The sequence below is a fragment of the Perca flavescens genome, chromosome 11 (assembly GCF_004354835.1).
Source record: "Perca flavescens isolate YP-PL-M2 chromosome 11, PFLA_1.0, whole genome shotgun sequence".
Lineage (NCBI taxonomy): Eukaryota > Metazoa > Chordata > Actinopteri > Perciformes > Percidae > Perca > Perca flavescens.
The window spans coordinates 28,431,504-28,450,867 of NC_041341.1; the positions used below are offsets into that span (position 1 = coordinate 28,431,504).

The 19,364-nt window shown below is 40.5% G+C and overlaps 1 protein-coding gene across 4 annotated transcripts in view; it reads left to right on the forward strand.

Annotated features, from left to right (window-relative positions):
* The window catches only part of LOC114563849 (neuropilin-2), a 97,459-nt gene that overhangs the window by 12,741 nt on the left and 65,354 nt on the right, over window positions 1–19,364 (forward strand). For all 4 annotated transcript variants that reach the window (XR_003693694.1, XM_028590771.1, XM_028590773.1 and 1 more), the window contains exons 2-3: window positions 779–959; window positions 14,165–14,346. Coding sequence is in view for 3 of the 4 variants with exons in the window: in XM_028590771.1 (XP_028446572.1) it covers window positions 779–959; window positions 14,165–14,346 (363 nt within the window). In the remaining variant the exon portion in view is untranslated. The remainder of the gene's footprint in view (window positions 1–778; window positions 960–14,164; window positions 14,347–19,364) is intronic.

Sequence of the window (19,364 nt, forward strand, 5' to 3'; positions counted from 1 at the left end):
AGTGAATGAGTGGCATTGTTTATGACACGATGCAGACGTATGACTGCTGACAAGTGGATCCGCTCTGTGACAGTAACTGTGGCATCTGGAGGGCTCCTTCACTGTGTGTGTGTCAGTGTGTCGGTCTTCATGGGTCAGAATGAGAGTCTTTGTATGTTGTGATGCTGAGTTGCACTTTGACACATAGACACATAGACACACACGTCTTTGTGTCTCATATCCTGTCTCTGCAATCACAACTCTTATCTGCATTTTATCAGTTTTCAACCCTTTCCCCATGCATGAAATCATGCTTAATGAACAAATATGCAATAATAATAAAAAAAAAAATCATTTGACCGAGTCAGTCATGATAAGCAAACAACATCGACCTTGATGGTACTCTACACTTCCATCCGCTGCTGTGATGGACGTTATTGTAGTTGCATGTTGTTATTGGAGGTTATTGACTTATTCATTCAGCTTTCCTCCTATAGTTCCCTCAAAAGTCTGCCTTTATATTTTCCCATTCTTTTCTCTTAGCTATTTTATCACATTGGGAAACACTAATGAATTACCTTCGTTCAATGTGCGAACTAATGTATTAACCTATGGGAAAATATTCTCAATGATTTTATCAAAGCATTTTTTTTACATGCACAGGCATATTTTCATTTATTACACAACATGATTTAGTGGATCAAAGCCACAGAAAATAAACATGTTCCTGCAGCCACTCGACTTTTCCTAACTTGCATATATGATGATTTCCCTCTTCTATCTCTCTCTCCCCATCCAGCTTCTGAGCCATGCGGTGGCTATTTAGATGCCAGCGATGCCGGCTACATCACCACCCCCGGCTACCCACTGGAGTACCCACCTCACCAGAACTGTCGCTGGGTCATCACAGCCCCCGAGCCCTCACAACGCATCGTCCTTAACTTCAACCCGCACTTTGAGATCGAGAAACTGGACTGCAGGTAAAGATATGATGGATGGATGGATGGATGGATGGATGGATAGATGGATAGATGGATGGATGGATATATTGGATTGGGTTGGGTGGATGGATGGATGGATGGATGGATGGATGGATTTTAAAGTCATGGGATGGGTGGCAAACAAAGGGATTTGTAGGAAAAGAGTTAAATAGAGTAAGTTAAGAAATGGGAAGATTGAGATAACTTGAATTTGAATTACATCTAACTTCTTTAATGATATTTTAGCAGCAGACCCATAGACTATACACCCATAATCAAAAACCGATCTCATAAGTTAGATTGCAACTAATGAAGGATGGGACACTAGGAGAGTTTTGACTACAATAACTAAACACTTTTCTCTTCTCTTTGGAGTTTCTGCCTCCACCAGCCTGTCTCTGTGTGAGAGTTGGTGTATTTGGTGTTGATGTATTTGGTGAACTTCAGCCCACTCTCCTTCTGTTTCTCTGGCTCCAGCCATCCCATAATATTCACTTTGGGACCTCCCTCAGTCCCCTGTCTCTAATTATCAAAGTCTAATTACAACACATGTACTGTTCCAGGATGGTTTTCACACATCGGAAGATTTAACACAAATTAGAGGATTTGCTGTCCATCATTGTTTTTGGCTGTTTGGCTTCGGTTGCACGTAAGACTGGAAGAGAGGCAGGCAGGTCTGCAGCATGAAATGAAAATTCGGCACACAGAGATCAAGAAAAACCATATGTTAAAATGCTGGCAGAGAGGTATGAGACTGGTTACGCAGTGAATCACATGTACGCTTACTGAAAGAGTGATAGACAAGCAAGACGTTTAAATAACAAAAATCTTAATAATAGTAAAATCAATTTGTATAGTTTACAAGGTACGTTAAAGAGCATTATAAAAAAAGAGACAACAAACGGGATAAGAAGGGGCATGGAGCAAAAAAATTTAAACATTTAAGAATCATGCTATTTTTTCCCAGTAATATAAGTTAAGTGAAGTCATCTTTATCGGAAGAGCCAAATTTACTTATAGTACAATGTCTCCCTGGGCTAAGCACATTTTAAAAGCTGAGAGAAATTTTAGGAAATGTTATCAAAAAAGAAATCCCCTATCCACAGATAACTTGTGAAGACGTCTGTCATTTGCCTTACTGTAAATTAAACTACTTGCCTTCCCTCATCTTCGTGGTACCATCATGTCATGTTTGAATGCATCCTACACACAGTAGAGGAGAGACCACTGGCTCTCAGGAATCTAATGGGAACTAGAGGGCCACAAACCCACTGACACAGGCAAGAGGGCAGAAACACACACGCGAGCACACACGCACTTACACTTTCCCCCCCTCTCCCGTTATTTCTCTGTTCCGGTCTTTCCCCTCCAGTTATTAACATTTCTGCTGTATCAATTATAGATAGGTGAATTTCCCCACTCAGATGTACCAAAATCATTCAGACATTTCTTTGTTGGAATTGGAGCATCAATATTTCACCGGCTGGCTGTTTTTTGAAAGGTTGAAAAGGCCCGCTGTACTCTGCTCTGTTTTGCTTTACTTTCGCACTGTGCTGTGGAAATGAAAAACATACTTCTCTGTCTCCCTGTCCTCGTCATTTTTCAGTTTTACTCTACAGAATCAGTTCAACAGTAATATATCTCTCTCTCTCTCTCTCTCTCTCTCTCTCTCTCTCTCTCTCTCTCTTTCTATCTACCCCTCTCTTTCCCTCTCCATCTTTCTGTTTTCCCATCTCCCCTCCCTCCCCATGCTCCTCTTTCCTCTTTCTCTTTCAATTTCGTACATCCATTTAAAGTCCAGTAGTTTCCCAGGAGGAGGAAATCAACTTGAACTGCTAGAAACAACAGGCTGTGATTTATTTATTATGCTATACACATAAAGTGTGTGTGTTTATTTGTAGTTGTTCTTAGACTTTTGGTATGTGTCTAAACATTTTCTTGGTTTCACTTTGTTTCAAGTTACACTTTTGGAGAAGTAATTGTTAAAACATGTCAGTAAGAGTGAGATATTTGCAGTGTTGGTGGTAACATCTCAAGTCGAAATAGGCTGTCCTACAGCGCAGAGCTATTTAAGTCTACACGGGCCCAGCGCCTGGAGTGTGTGTCTGTCTGTGTGTGTGTGTGTGTGTGTGTGTGTGTGTGTGTGTGTGTGTGTGTGTGTGTGTGTGTGTGTGTGTGTGTGTGTGTGTGCAGGGGTAGGCTGAAATTGAGCTGTTAGGTTCAGAGGGCAAAGAGACCAAGGAGTAGAAGCAGAAGGTGCGTGTGTAAGTCTGTGGGGGGTAGACCTACGTGGTCACCCAGTGATTGTCAGCAACAACCCTGACACACACATACCAGTGTCTTTGTCATGTCTCTGTCTCCGTTTTCTGACATGGCTGTTCTTTTTCTCTCTGTCTCTAACTTTGTATTTAAAAAAAATTCTCAAATCATCACATTCATTGAATAAGGTCATAAGAACATTATAACATTGTTTTCTTATGCTTGTAAACTACAGGTTTGACAAACAGAAAACTGCTGTTAATTCTCAGTTTACGGAGAGGAGAATACACAAACACACACACACACACACACTTTTCTTGTTGTGATAAGGCAGTCATCTGTGTTTATAGACAAAAACTACATTATGAACAGGCAATATGGTTCCTCTGTGTATCTATTCATCACATAAAAATAAAAAGTCATCATCTGTGCCTCACGAAAACATTTATTAACACACACTTGCACAAACAGCGCTGTTTTGAATCTGCATGCTCCGGTCAGACAAGGCTTGTTTTATTATCTCACTACGTTGAAGCAATCTAATCTATTATGGTCCTGATTGCAATTTAAGGTGGTAATCTGTAATCTATAAGGCATCACATTTTGTCAAGCACTCAGCTGGCACTGCAGGCAAAATCGATGGAGAGTTGGTCGGACAGATAGAGATGTTTTCATTGAGATTCATATACAGTAGCAATTTTAGTGCCACGTGAGACAGCTGGAGGAAATGAGGGACATGAAAAGAACACTTGTACCCCCGCTAAGATCAGTATAGCCATGGCCAATCATGACTCACCATGACTTACCATTTCCCTTCACATGACAGGCACTATGTTACCACATTAGTCCATCACTGGTGGCAGGTTTCGGTTATCACCCAACAGCTGCATCTTTACTGTTTGTGTGTTTTAGGGCTGAGTAGATCAAAACGTACATTAAGGACCAGCCCTGTTTCCTAAAAATTACTTTCTCATACAGCTAAACTGCATTCTCAGTTACGTTTCAAGGGAAATGTGTCCCGGATTAGGATTTTATTTTTTATCGTATCTCAAATACGTTTCTAATCAAAGTCTGCGTAGGGAGGAGGTTGGGGTGAATGGATGGGTCAAACAAACACAGGGACCTTCACCCAGGAGACTGCTGTTAAAAGTCATTTTAATTTATGTACATGATTTACCTAATTTACCTACTTAATTCAGGTCACGCCTATGTAACCTTAACTTACATATAACAAACTTAGGCTACTTATTTGAACCCAAACCAAGATATTTTCCTAAACCTAACCAAGTTGTTTTAATTCATATTTACCACGTGTTTAAACTGACCGTCGCTGGTATGAGGATGTGTTGAAACAAATAAAATATGTTTCCCTCAAAACATAATTGAGAATGCTGTTTAGTTGTATAGGAACATATTTTTTAGGAGACATAGTTAGAAAGACTGGTACACAAACAGAGGAGACTATGTCTGTCTGTGCCGTTTCAGTTGATGAAAGTTCTCAGGTGTGCAACTGTCAAAGAAATGTCTTTTATTTAATCTGAAAAAGCCTTATGTGACTTTTTTTAGTTAACACATCTTAGCCTCTAACTTCAGTGTGCTCTAAGGAGAACTACGTCAGAGAGTGTATAGTGTTTCCACTGTAAAGTCTCTCACTTCAACAACTCTTTCTGCACTTATTTTCAACCCTCACTTCCACTCTATCACTGTAAGCATAAGGCTTAGTCAGCAACTTCAGGAATATGAGTCAGGAATAGTTTGACATTTTGGGAAATACATTTATTTGCTTCTTTTTTTTTTCTTCAAGAGTTAGATGAGAAGATTGATACCACTGTCATGGTATCGATCTTCTCCTCTAACTCTTGGCAGGAAAGCAAATAAGTGTATTACCAAAAATATCAAACTATTGCTTTAACCTTGCAAATAGCAGTCATCAACATTTCAAACTCAGGTCTCTACTCTCAACTCCTCTTGGAGTTGTTCAAGAATGTATTGGAGAGAAAAGCCCCACTTTTAAATGATGAATATTTATGATGCAAAATCATCTTGTCCATGTGGCAACTGGCAACATAGTTGAGGTCAAAGAACTGCTACAAAATCATTTTTTAAAGTGTGCAGTATGCAGCCCTTTGCAACAGCGGTTTGTTGTCCGCTTCACATTTTCCTCTTAGCTCACTGCACTGCCCTGTCTGAGAAAGCAAGATCTCTATTTGGAGTGTTTGGAAAGAACACACACACACACACACACACACACACACACACACACACACACACAGCTGCTTAGAGAAAAGTGCAGTGTCAGGGTCCGTTGAGGGAAGGCTCAAATCATCCTGACAGCTACCCTCTCTCTCTCTCCCTCCCTCTCCTCTCCCCTCCCCTACATTCATCTCACCCTTCCTCACCTCTCCCGCCCCCTCACCACTGCCCAATGGACCCCATCTATCATCTTTCATCTGCTCTTGTGCCTTCCTCTGTCCCACCTCCTTTTCCCTCCGCCTCCCTGCATGCCTCTTTCTTTATCACCTCTCCTCTCCTCCTGCCGTCCTCTTATTCAACCTCTCCTTCCATCTAATGTCTCCCCCTATTTCCTTCCCTTCCCTCCTTTGCATCTCCTCACCTTCATCCTTCCGCAGCGTGCCAATCTTTTATAGGCCAAATCGTTATTCAGCATCGCATATGAGAAAACACAGGCAGAGATCCAAATGCCACACTCTCTGTCTCTCTTCCTCTCTTATTTTCTCATCTCCCTCCTTCTCCCATTGTCTCTTCTCTCTTGGTCATTTATAGACTTTCCTTTCCTCAGCCTATATCTGTCTTCATCCTCTTTTATCCTCCAGCCTCTGTCTATCCATCACTTAAATCCCCTTTCTATATGTCTGTCTCTTATTCTCATCCTCTTCTCGTTCTCCACCCTCTCCAGTCTTCCTTTATCTCATATCACACCCAAGTCAGATGCTGTCTGTAATATTGATATGAGAGAAACACACACACACACACACACACACACACACACACACACACACACACACACACACACACACACACACACACACATACAATATAGTACATATAAATATCACATACACTTGCATAAACATGAAACAAATACAAATACACAAAGAGGTGCAAGGATTTTTTGGGCCCTCAAAAAACTCATATACAGTTAAAACGCACAACAAGTGGACAGGCACGTAGGCAGTTTCACGGTTATGTGGCTCACACAATAAGTGTGGAGTAAAGCAATAAGTTAAGAAGTGATTTATATGACAGAGAAGCTGCAGTCAACGATAATGGTTTCACTAATGATTTAGACCTTGTCTTTGTACTCCGCCTCAATCAATCATTTAACATCATGCTGGGTCAATTTTCTATCCTCCTCTTTTCCTCTCCTCTTCTCTCAGTAATGCGCCTTTGCACAAGTATCAAGTGTAATCTTAACCAACTGTTTTACTATGTAGCTTGTAAAACATACTGCACATGCATTGTGATAGAAATCTTAGAATATTTGAATGCACACATACAGACACAGCTTACAGGCAGGCAGAAGTCCTGAGCACATGACTAAGAGAAGAGCAAAAGGTAAAGTGATGTGATGCGACAATGTCCTCAGGGCATAAGGGCAAAAAGAGAAAGTTTGGGGGGGGGGGAGATGAAGAGACTATATACAGACAGAGTAAAAGACTGGAACAGCATTCGGTGTGACAGTGGATGTTCACTTACCAGCTGTGGGCATTTAGCAGCTGCTTGCATGTTTGAATTAACATCACAGTGACTATACCAGCAGGAGAGCCATGCATCCAGACAAGCATCCCAGCACTAAGCTGAAACACAATGTTATTAGAAAGCTATGAGGGAAGAGAACACCTTGGGACCCAGATGGTACAACACAGTTTAGGTTTATGATAAATCAAAATCAAACTTTTAGACAGGTTTCATAGATGCCTAAATATGGATGCGAACCATGTTTTTTCCTCCTACAGTAGTGCATTGCCTCATTTGTTGCAATGAGCATCATGCTGTTGAAACATAGTAACGGAACTTAGGGTTAGTAAAACATCAGGTATTGGCTTAAAATGAGTCACGTAAAACTACCAAAATACGGAAATAACATGACAGCATGGACGTCATTGCGTAACTGACTAAGGTCCCTAAAACTAACTCGGTAAAACTTGGTTAATTTCTAAATGACAGTTGACTTTTACTTTCACATGGGACACGAACTCCGTTACCCTGAGTGAAAGTCCTGTATTTGTTTTGACTATCAGAATTTGTCTATCAGAATATAGACACAGCACTGGGCTGGGTCCAAAATCATTTTCCCATTTACTCATTCGCCACTTTCTGTCTGTTAGACCCTCAATAGTTTACTAAATAGTGAGGAGTAAATTGAGATTTTTTACTCTGAGCCTAATCTTTATCATTTTGCGTAGCACACCGGCAACCTTCACATTACTAAAATAGAGAGTGTATACCATGGGCCCTACTTAAGAAAAAGGGAGTGACTCAGGACAGAACACTGGGGTTACAGAAAAATGTCTGAAATTTGAAGATTTGTTTAGCTCCAAGGTGGTGATTTCAGAAAATCCTCTCTCTCTCTCTCTCTCTCTCTCTCTCACACACACACACACACACACACACAAACACACACACACACACACTCAGGTAATGATGATAATATCAGTAGTCTAATTTACAGACACTCCCTGCGGCCCTGAAGGTCTGCCTGATCAATGTCTGTTACTGTAATGAACGTGTGTGTGTGTGTGTGTGTGTGTGTGTGTGTGTGTGTGTTTGTGTGTCTTTGAAGGACTGACCCTGATCAATGTGTGTTAAAGCCATAATGGGGAGTCGATTGGTTGTGCTGTACTGCTGGACACACACTCTCTTACACACACACACACACACACACACACACACACACACACACACACACACACACACACACACACTGTCCATCTGTAGTAATAGTCCTATAACTTGATTACAGTGAAGTCAGTCATCTTCCTCACTCTCTATTAACTGCTCCAGTGACAGACTAACTACGCCTTATTTTGCTCTACGCAGGTATATGAATGTACTATATTTGCCGAGGGCGAGTGTGTGGGTCATACTCATAAACCTGAACTAATACACACCAAACTAAAACACACATTTTTAGTGATGCAGGGCACCCATTGTCTTATCCACAGGTCCATGCCGGTCCATGTTACTATAATTCAGATACGGTTGATCACAATGGGCAGTAACGAAAATCAGTGCCTTTTATGTTGCGTCATTCCCATGACTGGAGGAGGAAAAAGTGTGTATGTAGAGTCATAATTTACTGTTTCAGTTCCTCTAAGGAATGTTTGTTTGGGGCCACACATGATTTAACTTCTCTTTCAGAGAAATGTGCTTGAGCAGATAGAAGTTGAAAAAACAATACAAAATAAAAACATAATCTTCCCTATTTGTTAGAAACAATAAAACCGTAATAGTTTGTATAAAAACATTAATGTCATATTCCAGTAAGTCTCTTGAACTGCAGTTCACTTCATAGTGATTTTGTTTAGACCTTCCCTGTGTTTGCCACACAAACATATAACAAATAAGGAGATTAAAAACACATACAATACATTTAAATTTGGACCAATTAATTATCTATGACAGTAATGTTTCAATGACTGACTTTCATTCTCTTTTTACAACATGACACAAATTACTACAAGTCTGGCCTGTTTCAACCTCATTTTAGTGTGTGTGTGTGTGTGTGTGTGTGTGTGTGTGTGTGTGTGTGTGTGTGTGTGTGTGTGTGTGTGTGTGTGTGTGCGTGTCTGCAGACGCTCTGTCTACTGCTAAGGGCACCCCTGATGTTTGAAATAAATGTGCAGGTGTAAGAACACAACTCCTGACTTAAAGAGAGAGAAGAGAGAGAGAGAGAGAGAGAGAGAGAGAGAGAGAGAGAGAGAGAGAGAGAGTGTGAAAAGCAATTAAGACCAAGGCAGAAGAGAGGAGGAGGAGGAGGAGGGAGGAGGGGAGGAAGTGCGTCTGTATCCAAACCTTTTCCTTGGTTCACATCAGACACACTTTGGAGAGCTTTCTCGCTCATGAAACACCCCTGCCCCCAAAACACACACACACACACACACACACACACACACACACACACACACACACACACACACACACACACACACACACACACACACACACACACACACACACAGCACACATGGATATCTCATAAGGTCAATTGTTTTATTCAGCTTTAAGTCTACTCCCTCAATCTGTGCTTACAATCCATAACAAATGTGTGTCCTTTGCAGCTGTAACCTCCCGTGTTACACATATTGGAACCAACATTTTTGTTTTCATCATTTGCTTCATGTAAGCAAGGGAATAAAAACATATTGTACACTCCTTGTTAACAAGGGAATTTCGGGAAAAGTGTGGGAGAAACAAATTCACACTTCTTGTCATTTCCTATGGCAAGACTCCAAAAACCACTGATTGGCTACAGTGAAATACATTGGGGGAGAGGAGAGATGATGGGATTAAACAGTTTGTTGAAGCTGTGTACCTCCTACACAGAGACAGATTAGAGGAAACCTCAAACCCTCCCATAAATCCATCTGAGTGCATGGCCACAGGCTCTGTGTTTGTGCATCAGTGTGTTTGTGTGTGAGACAGAAAGTTTGCGTGTTTGTGCAGGTCTTTTGCGTATGTGTGTGTATGTGTGCTGACTTGGAAGTAGCTGTGTATGTCTTTCAGGCACAGAGCTGTAGGGAGGGAGGAAGGGATGGAGGGACACCTGTCTCTGTCTGTCTGAGGGGAGGAGTTGGCAGGGTGAATGCAGTGTCATGTTCTTTCTCTCTGACTATGTCCACACTGTGCCGGCTAGATTTTAAATCTTTTTCTCATTGTTTTGACACACCTGAAAATAAAGCTTTTTTAGACAGCCGAGATGAATCTGAAAAATGGAAAATGATTATGTAAGGCTGCTCAGACACTGTCAGTCAGAGGCTATGACATATATATATATATATATATATCACATGACCGGTCGACTGTATGCATACATTTTCGCACAATAGCCTATCATACAAACCGTTCATGAGAATGCGTGGAAAGTTAAGCACTATCTTTAATGCGACTATTATCGCCATCACACCCCCAACCGGCCCCGTCAGACACCGCCTACCAAGAGTCTGGGTCTGCCGAGGTTCCTTCCTAAAAGGGAGTTTTTCCTCGCCACTGTCGCAATAGCCACTGCTAATGCTTGCTCTTGAGGGAATTACTGTAATTGTTGGGGCTTTGTAAATTATAGAGTGTGGTCTAGACCTACTCTATCTGTAAAGTGTCTCGAGATAACTCTGTTATGATTTAATACTATAAATAAAATTGAATTGAATTGAATTGAATTAAACTTTTTGCCGGCTCTATCCCATTCGATGATCACTCACTTCTACTCTCTTTCAACATAGCCAATCACACGGTACATCTGTTGTTGTTATTACCCAGTTTGGCTCTATTAAAGTTCAGTAAAGGTAATAATGGAGAGCAGGAGGGGACAAAATGGATTTAATCAGCTTAACAAGGCAACTGGGCTGTCTGTCCCACTCCCCACTAGATGTTAGCTGTGATACGCAATCTTATTGGTTTTCAAAAGGAATAGGATAGAGAAGAAGAGATGGTGCCATTTTTCCATGTTAATTTTTCAGAACACAACCTGAAAATGTAGGTGTATCTACAGTATCTAGCTATCTATCTATCTCATTCTTCATCATTACTCTCAGCGTTTTTAATAAAGGGTCGTTTTAAATTCAAATATTCACAAATTTTAATATCGTCTTTGTCCCCCCATCTCTGCCTCCTCTGTCTCACCCACGCATTGGCTCTTGGCCACTGGTTATACGCCTGACAGCACATTACAGAAAGCAAGAAAGGAAAAGGGGACAGAAAGAGATGAAGGAAGAAAAATGATGGAGACAAAGAATGATCGGAAAAAAAAGATGGCGTTGAAAAGTGAAACAGTGAAAAGTAATTAGTGAAAGAGTGAGCCAGGAAAAGGAAGGAAAGGAGATCTTGTCAGGATACGAGTAACTGTTAAACAAAGTTGTCATTTCACAAAAGAGGAGGAGGAAACTGTCACTGGGATGAGGCGTTCTCTTGGGAAAATATGACGGGAACTGCGACACGTACACACACACATGCACATACACACACACACACACACACACACACACACACAACACACACACAGATGCTCACACACACATGCTCAGTGTGCAGTGACAGCTTGCGTCATAACTGTGATGTTAGTTCCACGCAAAGCAGACACAAAGCATGACGGGAGAGTGGGAGGTGTATGACCCTTATGTCAGGAGCTTGCTCACCTGTCAGAAAACACACACACGCATGTACGCACGCAATCGGACACACACACACACACACACACACACACACACACACACACACACACACACACACCGCGTTAACCATAACAGATAAGCTCTTTATTGTGTATAGACACAAAAGAGTGTGTGTGTGTGTGTGTGTGTGTGTGTGTGTGTGTGTGTGTGTGTGTGTGTGTGTGTGTGTGTGTGCGTGCGTGCGTGCGTGCGTGCGTGCGTGCGTGCGTGTGTGTGTGTGTTTTGACTTCTGGGATCGGGAATGATAGTCCGCATACCTGTATGCTAACAAATAGTGAAAAGATTAACACCCCTTTTTATATTTGTGTATCATAACTGTAGCAGTAGCAACAAACCACCATGTGTGGTAGTTCCCTCTGACCACAGACTTCCCATGGTACATGAAACTTGCTTTCATAGGTTGAGCCACCGGGAGCCCTTCTGTGGCTGGTTCATTGTATTTATATAAAAATAAATCAATGTTGTACTTAAAGCATACCTCTTATGGAACTGACAAGATACTTTGGGTTCTTTGAGGTCGAGGCATGTTCATTTGATTACTTTAGAGAAATGTAGAAAGCCTCAATATCGGAGCAATTAGAGGCACTGCAGTCAGAACTGATCGATATGATGGATGAAGATGTGCAAATAAAGTCCAGCCATAAGAGAAACCCTAATTGAAATTTAATTCTCTGAACTCAAACTTTATGTCTTCATTCATGTCAAGTCACTCAAGGAATTTCTTTCCAGGAAGCTATTTTAGAGCCAGGCAGGTGTGTCTTTGGTATCCAGACAAAGAGGCAACACTCCTGCTGTGAGTCTGAGATGGGACAGTTGTGGTCAGAACACATGAAAGAAATGGGAATGAAAATACATTTCAAGTCAGACCCTTTCCTACAAATGGTCCAAGGCAACCTCTCTGTCTTTCTGTTTGTATTTTAAATTAAATTCAGATTTGAATGTGGCCTACATCTTTCTTGGCTTTTTGTGTGCAAGAAAACTACTTTAAACAAGTTGCAGCACTTGATGTAATGTGACAGAAAAATTGTCACTTTAATGTCAGTTGTTTATAATCCCATAAGCATGTATGCTAAGATAAGATAAGATAAGATAAGATAAGCCTTTATTGTCTCCTATAGGAGAAATTCGTCTTGGGCATTCGAGAGAAACAAATGGCGTTTCTCTCGTGTGTTTAGTCTTTGTGTACTGCATGCATCCTAGTTAATTATAATCCATCCATTTCTTCATTCAGTACCAACATGTTTATTTAGGCTATTTCAGTACAGTCCTTCTATAACAGTTGGTAAAAAATTGAGCTATTTCTAAGAAAAGAAGAACCAGGGAAATTCTGAAGTGACCTAAATCCACTGTAAAAAGTGGAAAATGTGAATTTTTCTGAGAGCGGAAAGCCTCCAGGCTGACTTACAAACATTATTGAATAAAACCCGGGCAAAGATGTAAACTAGAGTAATTTGTTCCACAATAATCCTTTTTCTAGCATCAAAGCCTGTAGGGTGCATTCGTAGTTCAAAAAGCTCTCACACTCGGACTTTGACACGAGTGTAACATAAAGGAAAAGTCACGTGTGGCACATTTTCTTGTTTATATCTACTTTCTTGCACAATACTTGCATAACACAAGACTTGCTTGGCTTTCATTTCGTTTGAAAAATAAAATAAGTAGAAAATGAATCAAAATAGCTTGCGTTTGGGAATCAGTTTTATTTTGAATTTGAATTTATTCATTTTAATCTAAAATTAAAAGTGTTTCTAAAATGTCTAAAAACAAGTATGAAAGGGAGCGCACATTCTTACATTCACACTTTACTTTTGTTTATATTATAATATAGTTTTAATCCATAAAATGGTGCTCTGTAGACCATGAAGCCCATAGCAGTTGGAGTATACACTCACTTATTGAGTGTATACTTATGGAATTAAATTTCTTTTTATTATTTATAAAAAAATTATTTCTATTTTGCCTTATGCAGGTGGTTCTTTTCCTCCTCCACCATCTGTGAACTGCCAATGTCTCGTGCTGCATTCATTTGTAAACACCTCTGCTTCTGCTGATAGTAACTGCTTTCAGAATAAGTCCCTCTAGCCACTGATTGATGCAGACAATTTGCTCATTGCTTCCGTTTTGTAGCCAAAGCCGATGTGATGCCTGCCAGATGAAAAAACAAATGAAGAAAAAGGAAACTAATAACATCAGAGGCAAAGCAGCTTGGAAGGCTTTAACAATATCCTCTTCCTCAAATTAAAGTCTTGTCTCCCGTCTTGCACAAACACCTCATCAATACATTAATTAAATGTCTGTACATCAAGCATGTACAACAGTAGATATTTAGCACTGTAGGTTATTAATGCCCCTGTGGATTTGCATTTCACTGGAAGTGATATTTACTTTCACTGTTTCCACGAGCTTCAAATCTCAGGATAGTAATAAGTAGCGTAGATTTTTGTTAACCACAATATATATGTATGTGTGTATTTATTTATGTAGGTATGTATGTAGGAGGGAAGGTATTTAATGATATTTGTTTGTTTTCTTCTGCAGGTATGACTACGTAGAGATCCATGATGGGAACTCGGAGACGTCTGACCTACTGGGGAAGCACTGCAGCAACATCGCCCCGGCACCAATCATATCGTCAGGGCCCTCACTCCACATCAAGTTCGTATCGGACTACGCCCACCAGGGGGCAGGCTTCTCGCTGCGCTACGAAATCTTCAAAACCGGTAAGCGGATGCTACTGCGGAAGCAGGGTAGGAATCACAGGCATAGTTTACCATTTTAAATTATAGTCAACTCCCAAAGTTCCTATATGATAATAAATACTGAACTGTATATCATGCGGGAAATGTGTGTCAAATCAGGAGTACATGTTAGATTTTTAATAGTGGTGCAGCCAAAAGAAGGCATTTGGGGTTTTGATATTTCACTCAACATAGAGATAATGACGCATTGAAACTAGCAGACACAGATAAACAGAATATTATTATTTCTTTCTTTATTTGTATTACATAGACAGACAGTAGAGAATTGACAGAAAATAAGGAAAAGAAATTGTGGATGACATGTGGACGACAAAGGTCTCAAGTCAGACTTGAACAGGGAATGCTGTGATGGTCAGCGTCTTAAACCTTCCGACTCCAAGATGCCTCAGTACAGTATGTGACATTGTTATATACATACTTTACCTAAAGTCTATATTTTGAGAATTCAAGACTCACAAGAGGGACATTATCCCTGTAAATGACCCTCACACATGGACAGACCTAACAAAAGTGAACAGGATTTTAGAAGGATTGCACCTTTACAAAGGCTATTAGTAACTGTATTACAAGCTACTTATAGAGGACTCAACATGCTTCATTAGGTGACCAAGCCTCGTTTATCTCCCTGGTGTGGGAGAGAAAGAGACGAGAGACACAGCAGAGGACTCTTGAGAGCCCTTTAGACTGTCCAGGCGAGACATCTCTCCCCTTCATGGCACTTTGTGTTTGTGTGTGTGTGTGTGCGTGTGTGTGGGTGTGTGTGTGTGTGCATGTGTGCATGTGTGTGTGTGTGTGTGTGTGTGTGTGTGTGTGTGTGTGTGTGTGTGTGTCTGACATGGCTCCCCTTCACGCTGCCATGGGTCAGCCAAAGCGAGACCAATTGAGATCAAGGGCAAGTGAGACAGAGGGGCGCATAGTGTCGGCCCCACAGCCATCTTGTCCCGTTCCCCCTGAAAGCATTCCACACATGCCCCCTTAATTGAGTCCTGAGCCCTGTTCCCCTGAGACACACACACACACATGCACAGAGGGCTGAGGTTACTAACACAACACGTGCGGTTGTCGTGTTTCTCACTTGCTGGCACTAGCCTGTTGGGATTTCTTGTGTGTGTGTGTGTGTGTGTGTGTGTGTGTGTGTGTGTGTGTTTTGTGCCTGACACAGTCCACCTGATGGACTTTAAAACAACAAGGGTGTCAGTGTTCACACCCGAGCACCCTAGGGAGAAAAAGAGAGAGACACAAACACTGAGAGAGGTTTATGAATAAAAAAATTGATTACGAAAAATAAAAAACATAAAACATTATTATAGTAGTTTCATGGAAAGCATTAAGATGAAGTCTATGTTTGCAGTTGCTGTAATAGAAACAATAGTTAGTAATTCATCGTCAACATTCAGTTCACAATTTCAGTACATTACTATTGTTTATAAGAGTGAATAAAGCAAAATATTTTTCTTTTTCTCTCACAATAGAGATTATAAAAAAGGTATTGTAAATCCAAGGGTGGTACAATTTCCTCTACCCAAAGAAGAGAATGCAGTCCTTGAGATTAAAACATGAAAGCAGCCATTGTTGGAGTTCAAATGATTTCACATGACCACATCGGCAGGATGACATCATATGCCTTCCATAACTGTTACAAATCACTGTTGCATATCTGTTTGATGATGTGACATTTTTCTGGTTAAAGTGTGGTTAGCTTTAGGAAAACATCATGGTTTGGGTTAAAATAAGTACTTAGTTAAAGGATCTTCGAGATAGTAACTTTGAGGTTACAGAACAATCGTAGTCATTTTCAAAAGAAACCCACGTTGTCTGTTGCTATGGAACTGGAAACCGACAGCGGTCTTCGTTTGAAGTCGTTGAAGTCTGGTGTTTTGTTCCATATCCGAATTCAGCTAGAGGCTGTTGCAGGAATTTGTCACTTGAATTTAAACTTATGTCATTTGGGGGCATATGCTGAAACGACGATTCTGTAGGTTATTTTTTTTTTTTTTCGGTTGGATGGTCTCTATTTAGAGGTAATCCTACCCAGTTTACCATCAACTACAGACATGATCTCTGTTTGTAAGGACAGCTGCTTCCATTGATAAGTTAAACATTAGCATATCCTGGACTTCCTCAGTTTGTCTGTGTAACTTTGTGTGTGTGGTTGTCTGTAGATGTGTATTTCTGTGCCCAGCCTTCCCTGGCATTAATAATGGAGCCATTTGGAACACTCAAGCTGTTGTCATACTGCTAACAAGATCTTGTTATCCTGGAAGGTGCAGCAGAACGTCTGGTTACGTGGGTGACTAGATTTTGTGTGTCAGGGTGTACGTGTGTGTGTTATACATACTGTATAGCCTCACAGTAGACTGTCTAAATATGTATCTGTCTGTGCTACCCCTGCACATTCTGTTCTGTTCAACCTGCAAAGTCTCTCGTGTATTTCCCTGTCCTCCACTTGCTGGCAAATATACTCTCACTACTTTAAGTATGGGGAAAAAACAAGGATAGAGTCACTTGTAGAGAAGAGATTTCAAGTACAGCTGTACTTTTTGTGGTATAATCTTTTTTTGTTAATTCAACTTTTTCATCAACGTTTTCAAAGTTCATTATTTCAGCTCTTTGTATTTATTGTTTAATTGGAAATTATCAGTTTATTTTTGAAAATTACAAAATGTCAAAAAAATACAATTTGGGCCACAAACAGAAGTTTAAATTCATTTGTATAATCACTTTGTGGGACTCATTTGACTTTTCTCCCCATTTTTCTCTTAAATCCCTGTTGCAGGAAGTATTTTTTGGGACAGGAAACAAACTTTTGTATGTATAATGTGTGGGAAAATGATTTTAAGCCAAGCTGCTCTTTTTGAACAAACCTGGTGATTTTCTTTATTAGAATCCTTTAAATCTAAATCGAGTAGTCTTGTTCCATTTTACTAGGGTGTGTGTTTTGGAATGATGAAAGGGTGTATGTGTGTGTGTGTGTGTGTGTGTGTGTGTGTGTGTGTGTGTGTGTGTGTGTGTGTGTGTGTGTGTGTGTGTGTGTTGGAGGAGATTGTCACCCACGCTCTGGGTGTCCTAATTACTGGACTCCTCAAAGATTAACAGTCTAATCAGTTTGGAAAACGGGCACACATACACATATACAGAAAACCATTTACCATGGAAAACATGTACCTAAAACACAAAACCATTGATGTGTTTTTGTCTATTTTACAGTCACATTTGCAGAACATATAGTACACACATATAGAGCTTGTAAATATGGACATATAATGCATTGATACTAACATACACACAAACAAAGACATGTGCGTGCTAGTAACAGACATCAAATCTTAGGACTTGGACTAACTAAAAAATACTAATAATAACACAAAGACTCACATAAACATGCCACACTTGTTTTTTTTTACAGCTCTATCACTATGGATACTGTAGTAAAATTCCAGCCAATAGGAACACAGCCACTAGAATGTGGCAACCAATCAAAATTCACTGTCTAGGCACTGTGCCCCCAGCTGTTATTGTGACCCAGAACTCTCCAGACACACACACACACACACATATGAATGCACTGATGCTGACTGGACGGTTACTCACAAATGCAGGGCAGCTTGCATGTCTGCACGCAAATGTTAACTCCATTACACTCACGCACACGCACAAACACATATTATCTATTTTTGTCACTTAGGAGGACATTTCATCAACTTTCATTTATTCCCTGGACACTTATCCTAACCTTAACCACAACCTTAAACACCTAACCTTAACCAAAAACCAAATCGTAACCTTATTTTGACAGTTTACCTTGTGGGGAATAGCCTTTGACCTAAATGATAAGTGAGTCTCGATATTGCCACGGATTTCTGAGAGTAACACAAACACACACAAACACACACTCCTCAGGCGGTGTAATGTGGACACTATGGTGACAATCCTTCCAATTACCGCTGTTGTTTACATTCTACCAAATATCCTTAGGCGCTTCCTCTCTGCCTCTGTCCGACTACCTATCAAGCCAGTTTATTACACCGTCTAACCAATCAGACTGCTCGCTCCTCCTTCCTCTGGCTTTTCATTAAGGAAAGTGGATCCAGATCTGACCCAGTGAGGAGCAAAAGGTGCTCTGCGGTAGGGCTAATGTAACAAATGCACAATAAACTTAAACCTAAATTACAAATGTAATAGTTTCCTTTGTCTGCAGTGTAGCATATTGTGCCCTTTTGAAATATCTTCACTCAAACATTGGTTTTGCTTACATCGCAGTTTATAGGATATTTTTCATTCTGCCACCTACTGATGGAGATTTTATAATTGGTGTAATGTGACAGATGAATGCAGGATGTTGCTTTCTGTTTTCTCTTTCTCTAAGATTTGTTTAAATTGGTTTGTTTGTTTATGAATATTAGAATAAAGCAGTTTGAGTTATGGCAGAGTGTTCTGAGATATCAAACTCAAAAAATAAATCTGAAAATGTTTCCCTGATTTACATCATCAAAGCAATGCTGGTTTAGTGCTTTTAGCAAATTGCATTGGACTAGCTAAAGGGTTGGTTGTCTTGTGACAGTTTGATTTCATATATCAGCGGTAATTTGGTTGAATAGGGAGTTTATTGTGGAGGGAAATCCCTGCTGTGATTCATTGACAGAAGCTGATATGTAATGTCAGAGGAGCTTCACCAACACAAGCCTCCAACTTTAATGACACTGAGGTAGAATCTAATCACACATATGGAAAAACCAAGCTGTGGTTTTGCAGCAACCATTGAGCTGTGTGTGTGGGCCTGCGGTGTGTGTCTGTCTGTCAGTGGCATGTGCGTGTGTGTGTGTTGGAGCTCGGAGGGAATAATTGTGGGTTTGATCCGACTAATAGCCCATTGGCATGAAAGACAGTTTGAATGAAAGTAGATGTCTGCATGACAGCTTACCAGACACATAGACATAATCACACACACACACACACACACACACACACACACACACACA